General features: G+C 41.6%; 1 protein-coding gene across 50 annotated transcripts in view; it reads left to right on the top strand.

Moving 5' to 3' along the window:
* The window catches only part of SORBS1 (sorbin and SH3 domain containing 1), a 167,222-nt gene that overhangs the window by 79,856 nt on the left and 63,913 nt on the right, over positions 1-23,453 (top strand). For 40 of the 50 annotated variants that reach the window (XM_064663700.1, XM_064663714.1, XM_064663704.1 and 37 more), the window contains exons 1-4: positions 13,442-13,560; positions 19,110-19,165; positions 20,012-20,077; positions 22,043-22,138. In XM_064663700.1, coding sequence (XP_064519770.1) covers positions 13,457-13,560; positions 19,110-19,165; positions 20,012-20,077; positions 22,043-22,138 — 322 coding nt within the window. In that variant the 5' untranslated portion in view covers positions 13,442-13,456. Of the gene's footprint in view, positions 1-2,166; positions 2,275-10,244; positions 10,415-13,441; positions 13,561-19,109; positions 19,166-20,011; positions 20,078-22,042; positions 22,139-23,453 lie in introns of those variants that run through there. The other 10 variants (XM_064663717.1, XM_064663718.1, XM_064663720.1 and 7 more) reach the window with 6 other exon arrangements.

Genomic DNA, 23,453 nt, shown 5'->3' on the forward strand with positions numbered 1-23,453 from the left:
TGCCACTGACAGAAAGAGAAGTTTTGTCTCTAACAGCAGTGGGTATAAAGTTTGTCTAAACTGAATCCTTCTGTGAATCCTGCATTGATTTTTCAGGAAAAAAAATAGCTTCTTAGGGTCCTCCAGGAGCTAGTGTGGGCCATATTTCCAAGGTGAAAGTTTGAATGTTTAGGTGCCTCTTCTAGACTTGAGCACAGACCAGTCATAACCTGCCTCTGTATTCCTGTGTCTTGCTGTGCTCCCTGGCTATGTGCCAGGTTATAAACTTAGTTGTAACAATTCTCAGCACCAGAGAAGTTTCTATCCATTTACTCCCTCCTCCTCCTCTCAACCTAGCTCTTAGTCCTTGTGATAACAGTTCTCTGCTTTGGGCAGCTTTTGGTAGCTGGGAGTCTGGCCAGCTTCAGCCTTTTGCCAACTCACAAGGACAAGGCAGGTTGGGAAGGCAAACAAACTGTAGTTAATGCCAGCAGGGCAGCTTCTTGTGTTGCGGGAAAACCAGGACTTGACCTTGCCCAGGAGTATTAACTCTCTCATGGTGCATACTCTGGGCACCTTTATAGGAAATTTTCTTTCCAGTACTAGCAATAGACCTTTCAAATGTGTGTCCTTTCATTGATCCCTTTCTACTTGTTGGGGATGGAGAAGCTGCTAGACTGTCCTGGACAGAAAAGTCTAATTTTTCTCAGCTTGTGTTTTCTTAGGACTATTCTAGTTTTATTGAAAAACTAGCCTAGTTCTTCTAGGCTCATTTTTTGCGATATTTGTGGGTCTTGAAAGAAATCTTGAGGCTTGTAAAAGCATCATCTTATTGAAGCTCTGTGAGCACATTCTGAGGTGGCTCCTATACAGGGTCCTTGATACTCTTTCTGAGTGCTTTTATCTCTGAGCATCACCTTCTGTTTTTTCCATGTCATATTTATGCCCCACCTGCACTGTCACGAGAATATCTAACTGGTGAGGCTTATTGGCTGACAGGCTGGTTGTACAGGGCCCTTGGAAGTTCTTGTTTTGAATTGCTTGTTGAAAGAAGTGTGATTTCACTCCCCTCGGAGCTTGAATAAAACACTCATGAGGATTTGTTCAATCATACAGCGTAGGCATGAAACTTTGCTAGTTGGTCTCCTCAAGTTCTTTTTAGAGTTGTTGAATACAGAGAAGTATGAAGAAGGCAGTGGGGAGAGAGGTTGCATTGCCCTCTGGAAGAACCCCTCTGTCCACTCAGTACAGCAGAAGCTCAGGGTGACGGGCTGATTGGTTCAGCCAGATAAATGACATGATTAAAAGTTGAGGGGTGTCAATACTTACCTTATAAGTCAAACTGTAAAGACATCTCACTAAAGCAGACTGCTGTAAATATTTCTGAGTAAAACAATAAAGCTGCACAGCCCTCTATTAAATCAATGTCAGATCATACCATTTAGACATAATATAGGACTGGAGTTAAATAGTCTCATTTACTAACTCTCAATGCATGCAAAAAAAAAATTAAATTGTTTCTGTGAATTCTGCCTCTGTGTCTGTCTGTCTAGCTGTGTACCCTAACCAAGGAATTTGTCCTAAGACAACCTGATGTGTGTGTGTTTCTTAATATGTGCCTATTACCTGCTCTTCTTTGAGAGTTTTTATTCCTGGGAGCAGGGAGTTATATTTTGTGGCTTCTTACCCCTAGCTCCCAAACCAGGCTCTGTATCAGATGAGCCTGTTCACACATCAGGGGTAACTGCATAGATGTGTATTTACTTCTCTTTTTTTGCATTTTGCAAACTAGTATACTAAATTAAGCTGAAATCAGCAGCAATTTACATTAGTAAACAGACTGTAGGTTGTAGGGAGGCGTGAATATTTGTGCTATTCAGCTGTCCTTGCTCCTTGAGGGGGAATCTCAAGCAGAAAAGCAGGAAAACGGATGTGGTTTCAGCCTTCCCTGGGGACAACTGTAAATACTGGTTCTCACACAGGAGATGTTCTGATGCGAGTCTGGTCAGACTACTGTTTATACTAACTATGCTATACTTCCTGCATGGTAAGCAGAGGGAATTGCTTTATCTAAAAGTAGCATTATTTCTGTGAAGGCTGATTGCTTTAGTACAGCCTTCTGTGATTGTGTTGGACAGTGGGACTAGTGGTGATAAAAAGCATTTTCTTTCTCTTTGTCTTTTGTAGGTATGAGCTGTTACGTAGCAGTTGCATGTGAAGAGAAGACGGAGTGGAAGTTGTTGTCAGAGGATCCTGTCCTAAGCTGGGCCTGAAGAGTTCATCCAGCTGACTGGTGTGAGTACCCTGAAGGGAGGGGAAGGAGCATGTCACTGGGAAACCTTATCCTGACTTGAGGCACCAAAATCGCATCTGTCTCTTATGACTTGCAGTGGAACAGTTTTCATCCTAGTAGCAGCCTACCTGGGTTGTGCAGCAGAAAGCTATAGGGTGGTGAGAGCATCACTGTATTATAGAGGTTTTTTTGGTATGTGAACCAGTCAGAAGTTCCAGTTCTTGAAAGAGGATAAAGCTCCAAGTGCTATTTTTGTGGTGATTCAGGGATGCATTAGATAAAACATAGTAGTCCCAACAAGGATTAAATTCACCTTTGCCACCATCAGATGTGTTCCTTGTTTACTGTCTGTGTTTTTGACATCCTCCTTGTTTATTGTCTGCATTTGTGACATCTTTTTCTATTTATATTGATGGTAGTGCCAGTAAATATTTTGTGCCTCATTCTAGATCAGAAACACATGGAGATAGTGGGATTTTGGAATTGGAGTAGTAAAGTTTTAGGATAAGGACCAGAGTTTAACAGTTGGCCTTGAATAGGCTACAAATCCAGATTTAGCACTGGTGCTTGCTTGCATGGTAATAGAGAGCAATGGATTCATCTGTAAGAGGCCATTAGGTTAGATTTGAGTGGCTGTCAGCATGTGTGGTGACTTGGTATAGATTTAGAGCAGACAGGAGCTCTTGAACTGGGATTGAACTGTTGGGGGGGTAAATTACGGAGTTGATGATGGTCAGACCCCCAGTGTGGGCTACTGGACTAGGTTTAGGGTAGCTACAGACAAGACAACTACAAATATTGGTGAAGCTGATTTGTTTTCTTTAGAGGAGATGGTGTGAGGTCTTTGGTACTGTTTGCTCTAAGATTAAGTCCTGGAATAAAAGAGACTTGACAGAGTTGAGATGAGGTTTGATTTTCTTACTTGCCTGAGGCAAAAGTACCTCAGCTTTTGAGAGCTCTGCATTGAAGCAGAAATCTTAGACATGATCAAGGCTGAGCCTCACATGTCAAGCTCTTGAGACCATTTTTTCCCCTTAGGATGACTGTTCTATAGAGCCTGTTTGTGATCAGGAAGGCAAAGGTCAAAGCAGCAGTTACCAAAGACTGAATCTCTGGCATCCTAGACATGGCAAATAAAATTCTTTTTGGCTACTCCTTTCTTTTTTACTAAAAAGCTGAAAGCATCAATTTCTCCTGTCTCTCCCTTTCCCTTTTCTCTGCATAGATTCTCTAGTGGTCTCACATTTCAGCTCTGTATGATAATCTCAAGTCCTTTCCCATATAACACTGTACCTGATGTTTGTCTCCATGCCAGTCACATCCATATTCATGTTGTGATTCTCAAGGGTTGCTTATATCTCTCTCCTTTGGGGATATAGAGCCCCTCCAGCAGGGCTACATCAGCCTCTTGCGTGCTGAACATGCAGCAGCTGTTGGCAGCCTGATGGCGCTGTCTTTTATGAACTAGTTCTCTCTGAGGAATGAAAGTTCAGGATGTTGGAGAGGAAGCTGGATAAACTTTTGGGAGGTATCAAGCCAAATTCTACGTCATTCTCCTACTGCTGCCTTATAAGCAAAATCACATGGACCCCACTATTGAACTGTACAATAACTTGGTCTCTTCTAGAGATGGGCTGTTCTACACCAGGCCTGAATGTGATCCTGTGCTTTGGCTGCAAAAAGGAGGGAAGCTCTGTCCCCTCAGTTTAACTGCTTTAGAGGGAAGAGATTGTGATACTTGGTTCTTCTCCAGCCAGAAAGACGCAGTCAGGCATTGATCTGGAAAAAGAGCATCTCCAAGAAGCCTTGATTCTCAGAGACATGCCTGGGAGTCACAGTGCCTCATGCTTGTGCTGTGGCTGACTTATGTCATCAGCTAAGCGATGACATCTGCATTTCCTTCTTCCCTTATCTTCGATGCCTTTTGGCTGTCAAGTGACAAGCATGGCACATCTATTTTTCAGGGAGTGCACAGCATTGAGTACCAGGGCCTGGATAGCCCATATAGAAGTTTGCAGGAGAATGACTTACTCTTTAGCCCCTATTCCAGGTTAGGTGGAGCCCTGACTGGCTCTTTTTACATTACCTTTTTATGTGAGAGAAACTTATTTGCTTTTCTGTAGAAGAATCTGTCTGATTCTTTTCCTTTAGTTGGAGGCTCATGGGAATATAGGGAAGTAGTTGTATACCATGCGATTTTGTATTTATGTTTTTTAAGATCAAATTAAGGTGTTGTGTTGGTTTTTAATGTGACTTGTAATGCATGCTGCAGATCATTACTCAGTTCAGACCTTTAATCCAGGAATCTGTCGCTTCGTGAAGACAAAACAGTTCCAGGCCTGTCAAGCTGGACCAGAGGCACAGAAAGGGGGGGAGGAAAATACCTACCCAGTGCACCAGGAAACAAAGTAAATGTATGAAAACACAGTGGGTATGTCTTGACTGTGTCTTTTGCTGTCATAGGTGAGGAGTCAAAGCATGGAAAATGGTACAGGAAGTCCAAGACTCAGAAATGATTTCTCCCACAAAGGAGAAAAAGTGCCAATAGTGCACACACAGAACTGTTGCAGAGGTTGCTAAAGATTTGCTGTTCTTATTGATGGCCAGATTTTCCAGGGTCTGCTGCTCAGTAGCTGCTGCATTATTCAGTTCTGGAATTCATTTCTTCAGGTGAATGCTGAAGGTTATTCAGACAGGCTGCTGTAAGGTGCAACAAGTCTTTCACAACTTTCCCTTGAGACAGAGCAGAATGTCTTCTAGAGGAAGGTGTTGCCCAGAATGTCATTTTGGCTCCAGCCAGTTTGTCACACCAGCTCCACACTGGCTCTGCCCATCTTAGACTGTAAAGAGGTTTTAAGTGGTGCAGCACTGTGCCGAAAACCAGAGCAGTAACAGTGAGAGTGAGTTTATAGAAAGCAGGAAAATGGAGTTTCCATTTTTTTCCATTGAACTTTTGGGAACAGATGGAGAGTCGATGAGGCAGAGATTCTGGAAAGGACAGTGTGTTTCAAATGTTTTCCTTAATGTCTTCCCAATCTGCTCATAGATTCATAGCTCCTTGTCTGTTTGGCACAAGGCAGTTAGTATAGGATGTGAAAATTTCAACGCCCTTGGGTCTTCAGAGGTGGATGTTTCCCAAGGCCTATTTAGCTGTGTTTTTTGGGCTAAGGAAATTGATGCAAAGGGTCGTGGGAGCAGCTCATGGCCTGATGGGCAATGTCTTTGTTTACTTCATTCCAGGTCACTAAAGTGTAGGATCTGGACAGAGACAATGACCCAGTAGCATCTTAACTGCATGCTGTACTGTTGCTAATAGGCTAGTCCTGCCTCTTCTAAATGGCCAATGTGTTTTCTTTGGGGTTTTTTTGTTGGTTGTTTTGTGTTTTGGTGTTGGTTTTTTTTTTTTTTTTTAATCTGTTTAGAGGCCAAGAACAATCTAATCAGAGTCCAGCAGTGCACTGAGCAGCAGTCATTATCATTACTTAGTCATCCAGTTGCTGTTTCTTTGCTCTGACAAGAAATGTTTGTGTGGTGGGAGGGGATGGGGGAAGATAGCTTTTGTCTTCATCTCCTTGAAGAGATTCAAGCACCTTCCTCTCAATACACCTGTACCCAAGTGTTGCCCTTAGAAGACAGATTTAAAGTCAGTAAGGCCTTCAAAACTCTTGAACAGCCACAGTTTGAGGGAGAGGAATCAACAAGAAGGGGGAACTTTAACTCTGATTAACTCCTAAAGGAAATGACTTTCAGCTGTGAACTGTGAAATATGATTAGTCTCTCATTAGCTTTCATAGTTACAAATGTAACTGGTTAATAATTCCAGCCAGCTGGCCAAGTTAGAAGCAAATCTAAATTTCTCCTCAGCCTGGTGTTTTGGGCTGGATTTCTGCTTATTAATGACACACATAGCAAATACATTGGCCAGAACTGCTGGGGCTTAGTTTCCATGAATGCCCAGGCTTGTCTACTGGATGGCATGCTGCCTCTTTTGGCTCTGCAGTTCTGTTTCTGGAGAACAGAAGATCAGCTGTGGATAGCCTGATTTGTGATATTCACTTGTTTTTAGCAATTAGGGTGCAGTGAAAAGCATTGCAGGAAAATAATGCGATGGAGAAAGAGCACAGTCTGAATTTTCTTTGCTGCTTCTACAAGTTCCCTTCTATGCTGCACTCCTACCTCTCCTTTTTTTACTCTGAACAACTTAGCAAATCACTTGCTTCCATTTTGCCAGAGTGTAAATGGTGATACCGGGTACAAAGGGCATGAGATGCTTATGTGTGGGTGAGGATGCATGTTTTGTTGATTGTATGCTGTAACTGTCATTAATTTCCTTAGGACTTGGGTAAGCATAGCTGAGCCCTAAGTTTTTCCCCTGGAGCGTTGCATTTAGCAGGTCTGAATTCCATAAAATTGCTTGGACCAGGATCAGCTGCTGTGCAAGGTAGAGGAGCAAGGTTATACTTTCTTGTATGTGTGGGAGTTGAAATAGGTCAGCAGATCAGTGGGAGCTGGGAGAAACTGCTACTCAGGTGACTGCTAAACAGCTGGTCAGTCCTAGCTTGCGTTGGTGTGAGTGCTTTCCAGCTTCTGCTGAGTGCTGCAGTCAGAAGACAACAGCTGCAGATGCCACTCCTCTCACTGAAATTTCTCTCATGATGCTGTAGATCCCAAATGCTGGTAAACTGTGATCCTACCAGGTAGTATTTCATTCTGTTAAATTTTGTTCTGTCAAATGAGGGATCACCAGTCCACAGCACAGCCCTTATCTCCAACAGCCGAAAGGGACATTAGGACAGTTCTTCAGCAAGGAAGACAAATTATGCATTTGCTTTTCTCAGCCACCTGAGAAAATTTTCTAGCAGTTTGTCTTGTGGTCCATGCTCTTCTTTCTGTACATTTAGAAGGCTATGTGCTTTCACTGGATTAATACATACCTTATTGTTACAAGGACCGCTTGCTAGCTCTTAACCTCTGCCCTGCAGACTTGGACTCCTACTGACAGATTAAGTTCCTATCTAGAGCTCTTAGAAGTCCTGTATACGTCTTTATAAGGAGTTTTGCTCAGTCTCCAGCGACAGTCTGAACTCCTCACGCCTTGCAGACTCAGCTATAAGTGCTTCCTGAGTCCTTGTGCAGTTGCACTAAGCGGCCTGGCATATTGTAGGGGCTGCTGACAGCAGTATTTCATTCGATGGGGGTGCTGGTTCCCATGGATTTTAGCTAGGGAGGACTGAGCTGCAGAGTTCAGGCTCAGGTCTGAGGCATCCATGGGGATCTTCTGGGTGTTGGGAGCTTTGGGGCAAGGTAGGGCTCATCTTTTATAGCAGGGAGGTTGCTGTAAAACTATCCCAACCAAAACCTGGGTGGCTGTTTTGTAATAAAGCGGGAGCTCCAGCCCAGCAGGAGGAGGATGCTGGGTGAATGAGTTTGTGCTCATTGACGGTGCTGGGTGGAGCTCTAGCAGCAACGTGTTATTTTGGCCGAGTTTTGTTTTGCAATTCAAACCCCAGAGCTCAACTAAAAGCATGAGCGTGATGTAAGTTTGCTTGCCTTCCCTGTCCATCTGCAGAATGAAGTAACCTTAATCACTTTTGTTTAGCATCTCCCAGATCTATCAAATCACACTGTTTTCTAAACTGCATGTCACAGCACCTCTGACCTCTTCTGGTGGCTGGAAAGCCTAGTCCCATGGCATATTGGGGTGGGCATAAAAGAACTAGTATGGCTGTGGGACATTTATCAAAACTGGAAAACTGTGGATTGTGCAGCAAAACTTTCCAGGGTAGCTTGTAACTGGGAAAATTACTCCCTCCAGTGAAAGCAGGCTTGTTCAGTGGCTACTAGAGCAGTGGTCCAGAATACCCTAGAACTGGCATCTGCTTCTGTTATGCCAAAGACTCCCTTTGTTGTTCAAATTGTTTTGTCCCTCTTGCTATTTCCTTCAGCTGTTATGGTGAAGTTATCTTTCACAAAGATATTATGGAGAAAAATACAGCAGTGATTGTGTAGCAATAGATGCCAGGAAAATTGTGGTGCACAGTACACTAGTTCTGTGGGTTGATGGTAAACCAGCAACATTTAATGAAGCTTTTTATCCTGCACTCAAGGTTGACTTTGGAAACAATGAAGTTTGCTGCTCTTCACCCAAGTGGAATAGCAAATTCTGTGAAAATGCAGTTTTCCATCCAAGTGGTGGTCTGTAGTACAAACTCTTCCCTCCTTGCCAGGCTGTTTGAAAGTTCTCTAAGCTGGTTCCTGCAAAGACCAGAAATGTTTCAGACCCTGTCATTGAACTGACCATCCTAACTTTGGACCTGAGCTGGTTTCTGGATCCTTCCCTACTTTGCCCCTCCCTAGGTGCCATACTTTTGTTCACTAGCTGTAGTTTTTACATTGTGGTTGTTTTAGTCTCGGTCATTTTTATTACCTGAAGACAAACTATCAGGGGCTTGTTTATGAACCTCTGCTACACAGCAAGTGTGGCTTCCAACTGACACGCTCTCATGTGGTCCAGGCTCCACAACAGACTTGAAGGAGATCAAGGAGGTTATCTTGAGTTATGAGGAGGGTTTCCTGTTGCGTACTGTTGTATAAATAAGTATGTTTCAAGTATTTGGTGCTGGTGATGACTGCACAGCTTACTTAGGACAATGGGGGGGGGTGTTTTGGCTTTTCTGGTTTGTTTTTGAGAACAACATGGGGTTAGGTTTTGGTGGTTTTTGGGTTTTTTTTTGGTTTTAGGTTTGGGTTTTTTTCATATAGGAGAGTAGGGTCTGACCACTCAAAACATAGTTTTCCATCATCCTCTATTCTGACTCTTGATATATCTGAAATAACCCTCTTCCTCCTCCACCCAAACCAAATATACCTGACTTGTATAGGGACTGAAATCTAAATGTGCCCTTCTGCAATCAGCAATTCTTGCCATCTGTGTTGCTTTCTAGGTCTTGTTTGAATGCTAATGTTTGTCTTGCAATAACTTTCAGTATATTTTATCAATCTGTGAGTGTGGCAGCAGATCAGTGCCTGTACATACATATTTGAGGAACCAAAATCCAGAGACAGGCTGCAAACGGAAACACTCAGGAGTGTCAGTTATGAAAACCAGCAGTGCTGGTGACAAGGAAAGTAGCAAAGGACTTGGGAGTTCCTTCAAATTATTTCCACTGTTGGGCTAGCACTTGGTCTTCCTTAAGCCAACCTTCAAGGTCTGAGTTGAGGAAGTCTTATTCCAGTGGTTTGTTTAGTAGGCATGTGCTGTGGAAGGAAGGGTGATTCTGTGCTGCAGCTCACCTTGCTCACTAACAGGCTGCCCAGGCCTGGGGATATATGAGTATACCCTCGCTCTCCTAAAAGCTGGCACCTCCTCCACTCCAGTGCAAGTCTTAGGTTGCCCAAGAGGAAGCCAAGCTGCACTGTGGTGGGGACACTCCACTCTAGGGACACCCTAGTACAACTTGTGGCTCAGAATGATGCCTGTTATGATGCCCATGGAGTGAGCATATAATATGTAAGCAGTTAGTTTCCCCTTGTGTCATGTCAGGTATTTATGCTACAAATCTCAACTGCCATATGCAGAAACTTTAGCTGCCCCTTCAGCTCCTACCCATTGAAATAGGATCTGTCATGCCAATGCTAATGAAAATTTTCCTTCACAAGCAGATGCTGCCTGGTTTAAAAAAAAAAAAAAAGGTGCTTTTTCAAGTACTTTAATCTCTTCAAAGTCTTTCTGCCACTTCTCTTCTGAAGTGCATCCCATACCAAAGCTACCATGGAGCGTCACCTCCAACCTTTTTCCCTTCTCCAGCTCCAGAGCTGCAGGAAGAGTCTGTGTCCTTCGTGCTGACAGGGGCAGGGGAGTGACAGGCAGGCTGGGTGGGGGTGGCTGTTGGTGAGCAAGCCTAGTGACAGGATGGAGTGACTAAGAACCAGCTGGCTAATTAAAGCACAGCAGTAGGAGGAGCAAAGTATTTAAGGGTGCCGGAGAGAGAGAGAGATGCCTCCACAAATTTCTTGTTACACCTCAGCAGCCAAGTGACTGGGCACCACAGTGAAAGATTTCATTAACTCTTTCATACCTCTAATGGAATGAAATCAAGAGACTAAGAAAATGGCACCATTGACTGAAAAGCCTGAATCAAGGTAAGGACACTGGTAGGATTTTTAGTCACAGTTAGTCAAATCTAGCTCTCCTAGAGCTGCTGTGAGCTGAATTCTCAGGACTTTACTTGGCACTGGCATATGCTAATGTACACTGAGTGGGTAGGTCTGATGGGGCAGTGCACACTGCTTTTCAGAATGCTGCTTTCATTTGGATAGTTATTTCCAGTTGCTGATTGAAAAAAGAGGCAATATCAAGGTAGTAATACATGGATTTGTGTTTTCATTAAGAAAAATAGGCATCTTCTCGCCTCCTTACCATTTGTGATTGGATCTTTCTCCTAATCATTTTTATGGGAAGGAGACTTTGAAATCAGTTCCTGAATGTTGATTCTGAGGCTGTTACTAAAAGGAAAGTGAAAAGGGTGGATGTGGAGTTCTCAGCAATATGTGGATTTGGTCACCTGAGGCTGGAGGAGTCAGAGGGAAGTGAAGATGAAAACTGGCTTCTGGAATGTAACTTTCTTCTATTTCTGGAGACATTTGGAGTATCAGATTGTTGCTTCACCCATCAGTTTGGTTTTCTGGAAGTATTTTCAGTACTGAGTAGAGAGGCAGTTACTGTGTTCTTCATTCTAGTGTGTAGGTGACTTTAGAAGCAGCACAGTCCAGCAAGGCTAGCAAGCCAGCACTCCAGCCTGAATTCCCTGGCAGACACAGGTTTGCTGTCTGGCCTTGGATGCCTGACAGTGACCAGCCTTTTGAGTTTTGCTGAGACCATATTGTTTCTGATATCCAGGTAGATGAATCAGTTCCATGGCAATTTTTCTAGCGTACCAATGCTTCCAGGTTGGCAAAGGCTAAGGAAAATGACCCTGTCTGGTTTCGGCTTGTTTGTCAGAGGTGTGTCAGAAGCATTATGTGCCTGGTTCCCCATGTGCACTGATTTGACTTAGCTTCATGTGGTTCCCTGGAGGTTGGTGCAGTTGTGTGTAAATGGGACCAACTCTCAAACTGATTTTGGTTATTCTGAAACCATAAAAAAACCCAAACCTGTAAGGCTGATACCCATAAGACCCTGTTACACTATGCCAGCTCAGCTGATTTCAGATGTTGCATAGAATAGAGGCCCAAGTCTTCCATCTCTGTGTAAAGTAGGACTATCACCTATACACCTTGAAAGTGTTAGCTGTTGCTTAGTCAGTGTTTGTACAAAGCTTCAGAATAGCTAATGCTAGAAGAGGTCATAATTAAAAATTAATGTTTGGTGTGGTTGCCACAGTGAGCACTCATTAATGCCTGTGCAATTCCTCTGCCTTGCACAACTGGAAATCTCAGGATGTCTGGGATGGTGTAAGGTGGTCTGTAGCATTAAAGTATCTGTTTTATATGTCAGAGGTGCATCAGAATATTCTCTCTACCCCCATTTTTGTGAAATGTCTGTAAACTGGATTTGAACTTTGTAATATTTGTCAATCTCTAATTAGTATTTCTACTTAACGCAACTTCCTCTTATTTACTACTTCACTGTTTGATAGTGTGTGACAGAGGTGAAGACAGCCTTTGTAGTCTTTGTTATACAAAATCATGCACGGGAAGCTGCTGGATGTTGTTTAGATGATCTAATTGATAGTATTTATAGAATGCCATTCACTATACTAAATGCAATGCAGTGTTTGTGTCCCTTGATCCTGCAGTCAGCTGAATGGATCCATTGTTATACATAATGAGGGCTTCTGGAATTTGTGTCTGTTTATTTACAGCAGTTGTTCTGCAGAGACACAAGTGGCCCCATATCTGAGGTATACAGAGTTCAGTGCAGTACCCAGAGCACTCCAGCTGCACTGCTCTTACAAGTAGTCTCACAACAGCTTGGAACTGAATGAATCTTCTGTTTCTTCCAGCTGAAGCATAAAACCAGCATCCTCTTGGCTAGGTGTGGCCATTGCAGATTGTCTGAAAGATTTTCCTATTGCAACAAAGATAAGTTGGATGTCACTGAATTACTTACCCCTTAAATATAAATAAATCCCAATTTCAGTAGTTACATGCTCCCTGCCCCAATTCTTGTATGAATTTCAGTTAAGTGTCCTGAACAGTTCCAGGTTGTGGTATGCTGTTAAGTCATTAACAGCTTTCCCTCTGGAGCTGGCATCCTGAGAGCTGAGCTCAGTGAGCTCCCTTGTATAGGATGTACATTGGCTTGTTTATATAATGGTTCCATCTATGAGGTGTGAGCATACCTATCACAGATAAATCTGAACAGAAATCTCAGCTTCTGCTGCTCTCAAGTGCTGTGCTTTGTGTCTCCTGCTAAGATGAATGTGAGATTTTATTTAAAATAACCTAAAAAAATTTATTTTTGTTCCTGAAGTTTCAAAATGTTAATGTGAGCTGCTTGGGTGTATGGGTGTGGCAGAAAGGCATTTGTTTCTTCAGCAGACACCCATGATATATGGGCCAAAGCTACTGTCACCATGATCTCAGCCATCAAATACTAAAGACAGAGGGCAGTCATGACAGACTCAGGAGGAAGTCAAAACCCAGTTACAGTGCATTTGGAATCTATTATCATGAGAAGAAATGTTTTTGACTGTAAGGTGATGGATGTGAGCAGTTAACTTATCCAGAGGGAACCAGTGATGCACTGTATGTCGAGTCTGCTCTGTGCCAAAAAACCCTCTGGATGGCTGTTTTTCAAGCCCCAAGTCTGTAGCGGAGTGGGAGCTTGATGACTCAAGCAGGAGCCACCTTTCATCCCCACAACCCTCTAGGTATAAGTCAGTGTCACTTGAGGAGGGTTCAGTGGCTGGTGTGAAATTATTCCAGTCTATTTCTTTGCAGGGAGGTTCCCATAGACATCAAATCACTATCTGAACTAGCACTAGTCGTGGAATTCATTTTAGTAGACAGGTCAGAATGAGAATGATCAAAAAAAGCTGATTTACCTTTTAAACTTTGCTTTTCAGCTGTTGGATATGTCAGCTGTAGGCTTTGTTCTCCGGTTCTGTGACGTTAAGTGGAGTTTAGACTTTGGCCTGATGATCTTTTACAGTCTTCTGCTGTTTGTCAGATTTTAATGAGATGGGTAACAACGTGCCGATCAATTTCTTTGGAAATGCTTGTTTACAGGCTTGTAAAACGAAGACTCAGAGGTGCAACTGCTTTCAAAAAATGCACGGATGGGGGTAAGCGCGAGGAGGAAGAGCTGCTTAAACAAAAAGATTGTATTGGTGCTAAACAATTTAGCTGTAGCTGTTCATGAATTTAATTTAGGTTGTGAATTAGAAAAAGCATTCAAGCCATAAGAGGAATGAGTTCTGGAGCAGGCTTCCAGGAGGAGTGGTGGAGGCGGGAAACCTTACCAGTTTTAAGCTGGAATGTGAAGTGTTCTTGCACAGTATTGTATGACACAGTTTCCTGCAATAGCATGGGAGTAGGCTTGATGACCCAAGAGATCCTTTTCTGCCCTCTGCTCCAAAAGTGGTGACCTTGAACTGAGTTAACTCAGGTTGCAGATAAACTTTGTTTACTCTGAAGTTGATGACTGTAAGATGACTTAGTTCAAAAGCATCTCTGAATTCTTAAAGCCACATCTCCTAGTTTACTTTTCCTTTTTGACTTTTGTTATTAAGAGAGGCACATTCCCCTTACATTGCCCAAAACCTGGCACATATGCCCCAGATAACTTAAGTTTACCAATTAGGAAGTAAACAAACACATATTATATTTAAAGAAAAAAATAGAGAAGTAATACTGCATATGAAATGTGCTGTGTTTCTTTATTGTAACAGCTGTAAGTTCAATTATTTATAAGAACACCTTACCCAAGCTGATGTTTAATGCTGCCATTTGTTTCATTTAGTGATCTTTCAGTGCTCTCTCTCTGCTGTCGTAATACGTGCTGAAGAGTGTGGGGATGTTGTTGTCTTGTACAGAATTGGTATGATTCTTCTAAGTGCACTGCTTACTTACTCAGTCTTTTCATGACATTTATTCTTAGGAGCATATCATCTTCTGAAGGAATGACAAGCTGTTCTTTAACCCTTAAAATAAAAATGACAGGCAATGTATTTCAATATTTCAGAATAAAAGATAATGATACTTGGAGAGAGAGCCTGATTGCCTGGGTTAACCTGGAACTGCCTACTGTATTCTAGTTATTTTTCTTCTTACCACGTTTTATGTGATGCGAAGTGAGAAGTGCAGAGATGTGCTTTCCAGCAAGTTCCTTTAAGCAGAGGAACCTGCTGGTAGGAGGCACTGACTGCAGTGCAGCCGCTTGCCATCTTTGCAGATTTGGGACTCTGCATTGCTGACATGGCTCACTGAGCAGAGCCTTTAGGTCAGGGAGACTGGTGGCGTTGTGACAAAGGGTCTGAGCCTGGGGTGAAAAAAATGAGTGCTGCCAGCGATGTGTAAGACATGACCAGGTAAAAAGTAAGTTTGGTGATTGTTAATCATCCTTTAAGTCTGAAAGCTTACCATTCTTCTGAAAGCCTCAACTCCTAGATTATACTAATATAAAAAAGAATTTGATATTAAATTTCAATGCAGCCTCAAAACACTTAAAGCTCATGTATAAAGAGAGGAAACTTTGAAAATGTGAAAAACTCAGAACTGAGAAAATAAAGCAGGAGTCTAAATCTCAGGAATATACGGGACCAGCCCAGTAAGTTTTGAATCCCCATCTCATATCTAGCAATTGTTTTAAAATCCTGTGTGAGTCATCAGAGCTGTCAATAATAACAAGAGAAGAAACGAAAGGAAGTTGCTTCTCCCCACACTCGCATTAGACCACCAAAAATAACCACCGCCTGCGACTCTTAGCTGAGATACCAGTGACTTAAGAGCATGTGTCCTTGCTCAGAACTATTAATGAGCTGTTTGTTACCCCCTGCCATTGTAGGGGGAGTACTCAAACCTTTAGAGCATGTGAGATAATCCAGACACGCTGTACAGAAGTAGTTGCCACTTATCTGCATTCCTCCTAAATAGGCTTCTGAACACACTGCTCTCTTTTCCACACCAAGTAGGGAAGGAACTGCAGCCTTGGAAGAAATGTGCTGTGGGTGAAAGGGAGGAAGGAAATGTTAAACATCCGCCTAGAGGTAGGACTGAACTGACAAGGAGTTGGTGGATGTTACATATGGACATTGGCATGCTCAGGGTTACAGCTGCTGGCTTATGCCCTGAGGAATTCATTACCTTTCATTGTGTTTAGAATGTCTGCAGCTTTGAAGCCTTTGTTGCTATGTCTGTCACATTTCAGGAAAGGCACTAGTTCCAGACTGGTAAGGAGGTTCTGGTTAGCTGGTTAGAGCAGGGAGCTGGAAGGAGACATGTGGGGGCTTTGTTTTGGAGGGGGTTTTTTTTGCTTTTTAATTTTTTATTTTCTTTGCCCAATCTGTCAGTATGGGTTCCTGTGTTTTTAATACTGACATGAGGGATTTCATTCTTGGTTCCCTTTGAAAGGCTCCCTTCTGAAGTGCTGCTGTGCATACTTGCATCAATGTCTAAGGAATGGCTTGGCCATGTCTACAGGAAGTTCTTGAGGCAAACTGGGAGTAGCAAATGTTTCCAGAGCCACCTGCTCGGTCTGTCAAACCTGGCAGAGACTGCTCTGTATAAGGATGTTACATCCAAACCTTCACGGCACACTGGCTTTTACAGCACGTACCTTCCCAGGTGTTAGAGCAGACAACAGTTTGCTATACTGGGACCATGGAGCCAGATGTGCAATCTGGCTGGTTTATCTGGTCCCAAGAGCAACTCAGGACTGAGATAGGCCTAATAGGACATCAGTATGTGGTTTGGGTAAAGTATATGGGAGACAGGTAGAATAACTGTAGCCCTGATGCAAAGAGTTGCCAAAGCACGTTCTCAACTCCAAACATGCAGATGTCAATCTAAACAAGAGTTAATTCTACCTGCATACAGCAAGTCTGTATGCAGATTCTCAACTGATCAAAATCAACTTTGAAATGGAGTTTCTGGAATTAGACCAACCCAGGGGCTCAGGATTAGTTACACTCACCCAGAATATGCTGAATCCATTCTGTGTATGGGAGCTCACATTAAGCATGTGTTTGTGTGCTTGAAGGATGTGGATTAGTTTCACAGTAAGTGAACACTGGATGTTTGTTATTTTAATTGAATTCTATAATTGCTAGGAAGTGTGGGGATATTTGGGAAAGTAATTTTTATAGATCTAGTTCTAATGAGTTTGTACACATCTTGCATTTTAGCAAGCTTCTTTAATTATCACTTTATTTTTAGCCTCAAATCACCATTTTGTAAAAAGTAATTTGTTCTATTAATGCTAAATAATTGTACCTTTTTTTTTGTAAATTCTTTCCTAAATGCTTTTGTTAATGCAGTGGAAGCCAGTACTTTACACTGTAAGCAATGTCAAGACTCTTGAATCAGAAAGACATCACTGAAAACAGTTTTATGGCATTTGTGATGTCACTGTTTCTAAACAAGTGGCTGTTTAAAAAGTATAAAGCATGTGGTCACGAGTTTAATTGGTCAGATACTGCCATTGTGGAAGGGGACATGTGTTGCTCTGGGATTGCAGCAGTAGTGGAACCCTGTCTTTGCCCAGACATGGGAGCTAGTAAATTATCTTTCTATCCTGAAAAGGTAACACATTAAATTATTTTTCCCCTCCTGTTTTATCTTGTATACCAGAGGAAAGCATTGCAACCTTTTGGGAATGTTTGGAGTGGAAGAAACTTTGTGTTGACTTGCATGAAGCCTGTGGAAAGGGCCAGTGTTGAGTTAAAACTTCAGGGTACCAGCAACCTCTTCAGCTTCAGAGAGGGATTAATCCTACAGCTGAGTTGAGATTTTTTTGCAGTACTGCCCCTTCTTGTGGTTTTCTCCCTGCCCCATGGAGGGACTTGTATTTATCCCAGTCAGTTTAGCATGTAACGTTTTCCTATGTGTAGAATAGTGTGATATTGCTACAAACCTCCTTAGGCTGGATAAGCCATCATTTTAGGCTGTTTCTTTCTAGTTTGCTTGAACTAAGGCCCCTTTCTGTAATGGAAACATATGGAGATCAGAAAGACCATTATTATTAAGTACATTTGTCTGTGTTTTCAGGCTGTGTCAACCATTACTATTTCAGGGTACTCACTGCTAATATGAAATGGTAGAAACAAAACGCAGATACTGTATGGGCAGGCAAAGTCAGGCAGCAGACCTTTAATTTGGACTCAGCTTTTGTTGACTGGTTTTAGATTGCACCTTCCACTTCACACTGTATTTTACTGGGATCAGCTTGGAGTTAGGCTGCATCCTGCTGAGCCTTCACCAACCTGCAATATATATCTTGAATGGATATTTTAGTGAACAAAATATTTAAATAATTAAGTATTGGCAACTGTTCCTAGGGTGCCATGCTGGGGACCCCAGATATTGGCTGATTTTATGGACTCTTCTGTTACTATATTTGCTTCTTGAATTTTCTTTCCTTTTGAGTGTCTGTTGAACATGCTCATTGTGTTCTGGCTGGTATGAAACAAATGCTAGTTAAGAATGGGGACTCTTGCTTGAAGCAAGAGAGCAAATTCAGTTCCCTGAAGGAATTTTCCACCTCTTAAAAATGTCCCACTGCTGCCTCCAGTTCATGTAACAAGAAAACAAATATTTCCAGCTCTCTTGTTTCGTTTCTTGTTTCTCTGAGCAATTTCCCCCTATACTTCACTGATTGCAGTCCTTGTTTCTGCATAATTTCATGGTTCCAGATACATATTTCTACTTGTGTCATGGAAGCCATTAATTGTCTGGAGTTACACTTTATCTCACTCTCTTTAGCATTAACTTTTTTTTGGGGGGTGAGGGGGTGTAGATTGGAACACAAAATTTTAAAGGGTTTTTGACTCAGCCTAGGACCTTTAGAGAGTTGAGAGATCTTGTCAAACATGGACTTGTTTTGTAGAAAGGCTGCTCTTTGGCTATTCAAACCAATATCTGTGACATTGAAACCTGTTTGTTTGCTGCAGGTATCAGCTCCCCACAGGAGTGAGTACAAATAGGCCTTAGAGTTGTCCTCTGTCACGACCATTAAATTTAACTTTTTTCTTGTCTGATCCCCATCTGGTATTTTTTCTCTTGGGTTGGTAATTTCACTGCCTTTGGTTCCAGAAGGATTAAAGCTTCCAATTTTCAAGTTTCACTTACTGGAGTCTGATCCTGAAAATATCAGCAGCATCACAGGACTGGAAATGATAGGTGCAGAAGTTAATAGGCATTTTGACAAGTGCCTCTCTTCTGTAATGTAATATCTTTCAAAGGAGAGACAAACTTTAATCTGAGCAACAGATTGCCTTGAAATATGGAAATGCTCTAAGTTGAGGGGTTTAAAGCTTTTAGTGTCACTTTGATTTTTAAAATTTTTTTTGAAAGGTGATGCATGTTTTATGTATTAGAAACTAGGCAGACTTGTACTTTGCCCTGTATAGAGCCTTAGGCTTTAATCAGTATATTTTAATTGAATATTGAAGATTAAAGTCTGGAAGTAGTACCTATATTGGGTGGAAATACTCTTTAATTTCTGATAATTATCAGCAAAAAATGTATCTGGTGCTTGACACAAATCCATTTGGCATTTGAAACTAATTTTTTTAAAGAAACTGTCTTGACTCTTGTGAATGTTCAGTATAGTGTCCAGTGCTTTCTGGGCTGACATGAAACATAATGTAATCATTCTGCCTTTCCCTTTAAACAGACATAAACAAAATCCAGAAGTGAAAAAGGAAAGTCCCTCTGCCACAATGAGCTCTGGTAAGTCTCTGTTTTCTACTTGCTGTCATTGGCCTTCCTTTTTATTACTCATAGTATTCCTGTCTGTTTCTGATGCAATTATTTGCATTTGTTGTTTGAATTTGACCCATAATGCTGAAAAAATTACTAGAAACGTCTTGAGCTGGAGTAGGTCACTTTGGCTTATTTCAGTTTGGAATACAAGAATTCAGAATTACTGATTACCTGAAAAAATTATCTGAATTTGATGTGTTTTTGTAGAGATGAATTGGGAGTTTGACATCTGGATAGGAAAAATCAGCTCTTAAAAAAAAAAAAAGGGGGACCAGGAAATGGGGGCTGATTGGGAAGAGGAAAACTCCTGGCCTTGCCCAGGGAACAGGCTAAATCAGAGTGAAAAACAAAGCAGATGCCATACTGAAGTGTCGTATGTAGGATCTATGGAATAATATTCCCCCTTGATTTTAGCATTTTAGCAAGTCTCAACTGGAGTATCATGTCCTGGTTTTGGCACCACATTTTGAGAAAAACATGAACTGTTTGAATGGAGTCCAGAAAACCATGACCTCAGAATTTGGTTTAAGCACTGATAAGCTTACAGGCTGTTAAGCACTGGAACAGGTTGCTTTAGGGTGATGCTGGAAGTTTGTAAGAACTCATTAGGAAAACATTTGTCAGCAGTAACAGAGGTAGATTTGTTTCTGTCATGGCTCAGGAATAGGGCTTTAGATGACCTTTGATGGCCCTTTCAAGCACTGTCTTCTGTGTTTCTCTTAATTCACAAGAGCCAGTTTTATTCAAGTCAGCTCAGGATGTTGCAGACTTGAAAAATCTTTCTTGAAAACCGCTTCTTCATTTGTCTTGCAGAACATGAAGAAATTGATGTTGCAAAAACTGTTGTCAATGGGCTGAGCAGCAACGGACAAGAAAAAGGTGGGTTAAGAGCTTCAGAGACATCTCTGCAGCTCCCCCTGCATGTCAGCTGCGTGATGTGGTTGATTTCCCCGGGAATTCACTGTAGCAGGGGTTTCCAACTTTAGTTGGTGTGGCAACTGATACAAGAAGAGCCTTGTGCTGCACCATGCTAATAGCAGCAGCATTTCTTAGCTCAACAAGTGTTCTTTGTTTCTTAGAAGTGGCAGGCTGGACTTGCCTCTTTGTATATTTTTAGTGCTGTTTTGAGCAAAGCTGTACACTACTTGCAGTACTTGTGACCACCTGTGAATCAATATCTTAGTGTGTTGAGACAGCATGGGTTTATGGGTGCCTGTGTGTCAGTGAGAGGTGGAGGTTTAAGACCAGGATTAAAAGGCAGGAACTAACCATTTAAGTGATTAAAAAAAAAAAATTGAAACAAACTAGTCTTCATATTAACATCAACAGGTTTGCAGTGTGCTTTATAGCATTCAGTTTTGTATGGTGATAGTGTCTCTTTTGGCAGGATGAAAGTATGTGGTTGTATGGGTTGGTTTTCTGCTGGTTTAATTTCCTTTCTTTTCCTTTGATGTCTTTTTATAGTGGTTAGTATTTTGACTGCATTGTGGATGGATAAATTCAGTCAGTTTCAGAGCAGAACAGAATTAGGATTGTTTCCTAAACCACAGGCTGTTTGATTTGGGATCTGTTGTATTCGCAAGGTCTCTAGTGCTCAGGGAGAAGCACGGAAAACAGGATTTGATTTGGGTTCCTCTTTTATAAAAAAAAACTTAAACCAATCCTATCAAATTAAAAACTAATGATTTTCTGAAGTTTGAAAAAATTCTGTCGAGCTCTTCCCCCATCCTTTTGCTTGAGATCCCTTTCCTAGGTTGGTGAAGTCTGTGCTTTCCAGTTTTGCGAGGAATCAGAAAGATCTGCCACAAGAGGGGGTGTACACACTACCCTGATGTCAACGTCTCCCTCAGGCTGGCCCAGTGCTCAGTATTAGTGTGTAAAGTATTAGAAATGTGGTTCCTCTCACTCCTGATTTTGCAGGCCTGAGAGAGATGCTGTGGAATGTGAGGAGGCATCTAGCATTTTGCAGCTAATACATGCAGAAAACAGGTTCTAAAGGAGAAAATCCTGACCCTGCAGAAATCAAGAACACAAGTTATTCTGGTAGAGTCATGATATCCAAGATGTTTATCTTAGCAGGTCCTGTTGAGCTTCACCTCTGAGTAGTTTTGCCTTTTTTTACAATGATCCTTATTTGTACCAGTTGGTTTGAGCAGTTTTGTAACAATTACTAGGATTTTGCTTAGTGCTATGTGTGATTTTCCCCAATGTTACTACATCTAGTATAATTAGTGTGCTATCTGATGGAGTCCAGTAGAAATCTCTTCAATTTACTGTTTATACAGATGGGGTTTTTTTCTGAAATAACTACATGGATGCTACTCTTTGGCATGGGACTATTTTCAAGATGATTTCATGTTTCACTTCCTTCTGTTGCTGAACTTGTAAAATATGTACCATAAAATTCAGAATTCATGTAATGTTCTTCTCTCAACATTTCAGTCCTTGTTTTTTCACTTTATTTTGTTTTAACTGAGCCATATTAATGTTGTACTTAACATTTTTATTTTTGCATGTAGTGTACCTCAGTTAAATGACTACACTAAAATTTTTTGATGGCTTCTAAAAACTAATGCTTCCAGATTCTTTTCGCCAGCAGCATCGTGGCAGTCAGCAGTTAGTCCATTCAGTAAGCAGTTCTGTATGCTGCATAAAACAGACACATCCTGAATTAGGGAGAACGAAGGGATATTTTTAACGGTTGCATCATTGCTCTGTAGACTGCTTTTGTATTTGAAATTTCCTGCTATTGTGTCTCCAAGTACATTAGTAAATTTTGTGGCATGCTTCCCAAACTCTGTTCTTCCCTTTTTGGATGTGCCATTTACACTTTTGTGTTTGCAGCTGTTGGCGTCCCTTTATGTACACGCTCTATTTCTGCCGTTAAAATAATCCCTGTGAAGAAAGTGAAAAGTTCTCCTCACCTAGTGCTGCCTACAGGTATCTTCTTCCTTCCTCCCCCGCCACGCATTAGTTGGCCATCATTCTCTCTCTCCTCTCTCTCTTTCTCTGTCTCTCTGCTTCACCCACATGCTTTGGCTAGTTCTCACTTCATCCTCTTCTCACTCCTCCCAGAGCTGTAGATTTCATCAGTAGGTAATGCAGTTAGCTCTTGATGGCACAAATGCACTGTTCTCAATTATGCTGCTCCTCTGCAGACATAATTATGTCTGCTTGAATCTGGGATCATTGTAAACTCTTATACTAATGCTTGATTATGAAAAATACTATTATTAAAGACTTATTTTGAACCAAACTCCTGATGAACCAAAGAATGTTTCCTGCATATCTTTGGTCTTTATGAAAATAAATGGTTCAAGCGTAGTTCAATGTTGGTGGGATGGTTTTGTTTTTCTGTACATACCTTGAATTTAATCTTCATATGAATAAATAAGGATGTTAGGCTGCCTGTCACCCCTCCACAAGCACATGCTTGCACACTAAAAGTACAAGATTATTCTTGTACTTTCCTGGATTTGGACAATCAGACTAGTCTAGCTGATACTGCTTGTCTCTCCTAATTTGTTACACATGTGCTTTGTTGGACTAGTGCAGTGCTAATGTCCTGTTTATTACCATTTGCTGGATTTCTATGCTGAGATATTCAGATTTCTGTTTCCTGTCATTTCACCTAAATTGTGAGGGAATTCAACATCTTAGGTATTTGTCTTCATCTCCCAAGATGAAATAGTCTGGCAAGATTTTATTTTCAAAACATTTTTTTTTTTTTTAGTTCAGAGCATTTTTTTCTGACTCTTATTCTTTTGGTTCGGTATACAGGTTTAATATGTTGTATGAAAAATAAAAAAAAATGCATGGATTCCCAAATTTGATTCTGCTCCAATATGATGAAGAAGGTATTTAGACATATATGACATGTTGAACTCTCAGTGTTTCCGTTTCTCTCCAGTGCCTGTGAAGGGAATATAGGCATAGGGTAGTAGAACAGCTACTTTGCACTCTTTGTGGATGTCTGAATTAGGCCCAGTGACTCCCAACAGTGTGTCCATACCTTAGAGTTCCAGCACTCTTAAAACTGGAGTCTTGGAACTTAAACCTTTGTCCTGTGATTTGAAAGTGAGTCTGTAGAGTCCTTGGGCTGCATGTTTTGCAGCGCAGATGGAAGTGATAGCCAGAACTGCACTCTTGGGCAAAAAGAATCCTGACTCTTTCTGAATCATGTGAAAATGAGTTGAAGTCAACTTCTATTTCACAAAGCAGAAGGGTGATCTTAGGTTGTGATCAGGTGTGTGGT

The sequence above is a fragment of the Pseudopipra pipra genome, chromosome 8 (genome assembly GCF_036250125.1).
Source record: "Pseudopipra pipra isolate bDixPip1 chromosome 8, bDixPip1.hap1, whole genome shotgun sequence".
NCBI lineage: Eukaryota > Metazoa > Chordata > Aves > Passeriformes > Pipridae > Pseudopipra > Pseudopipra pipra.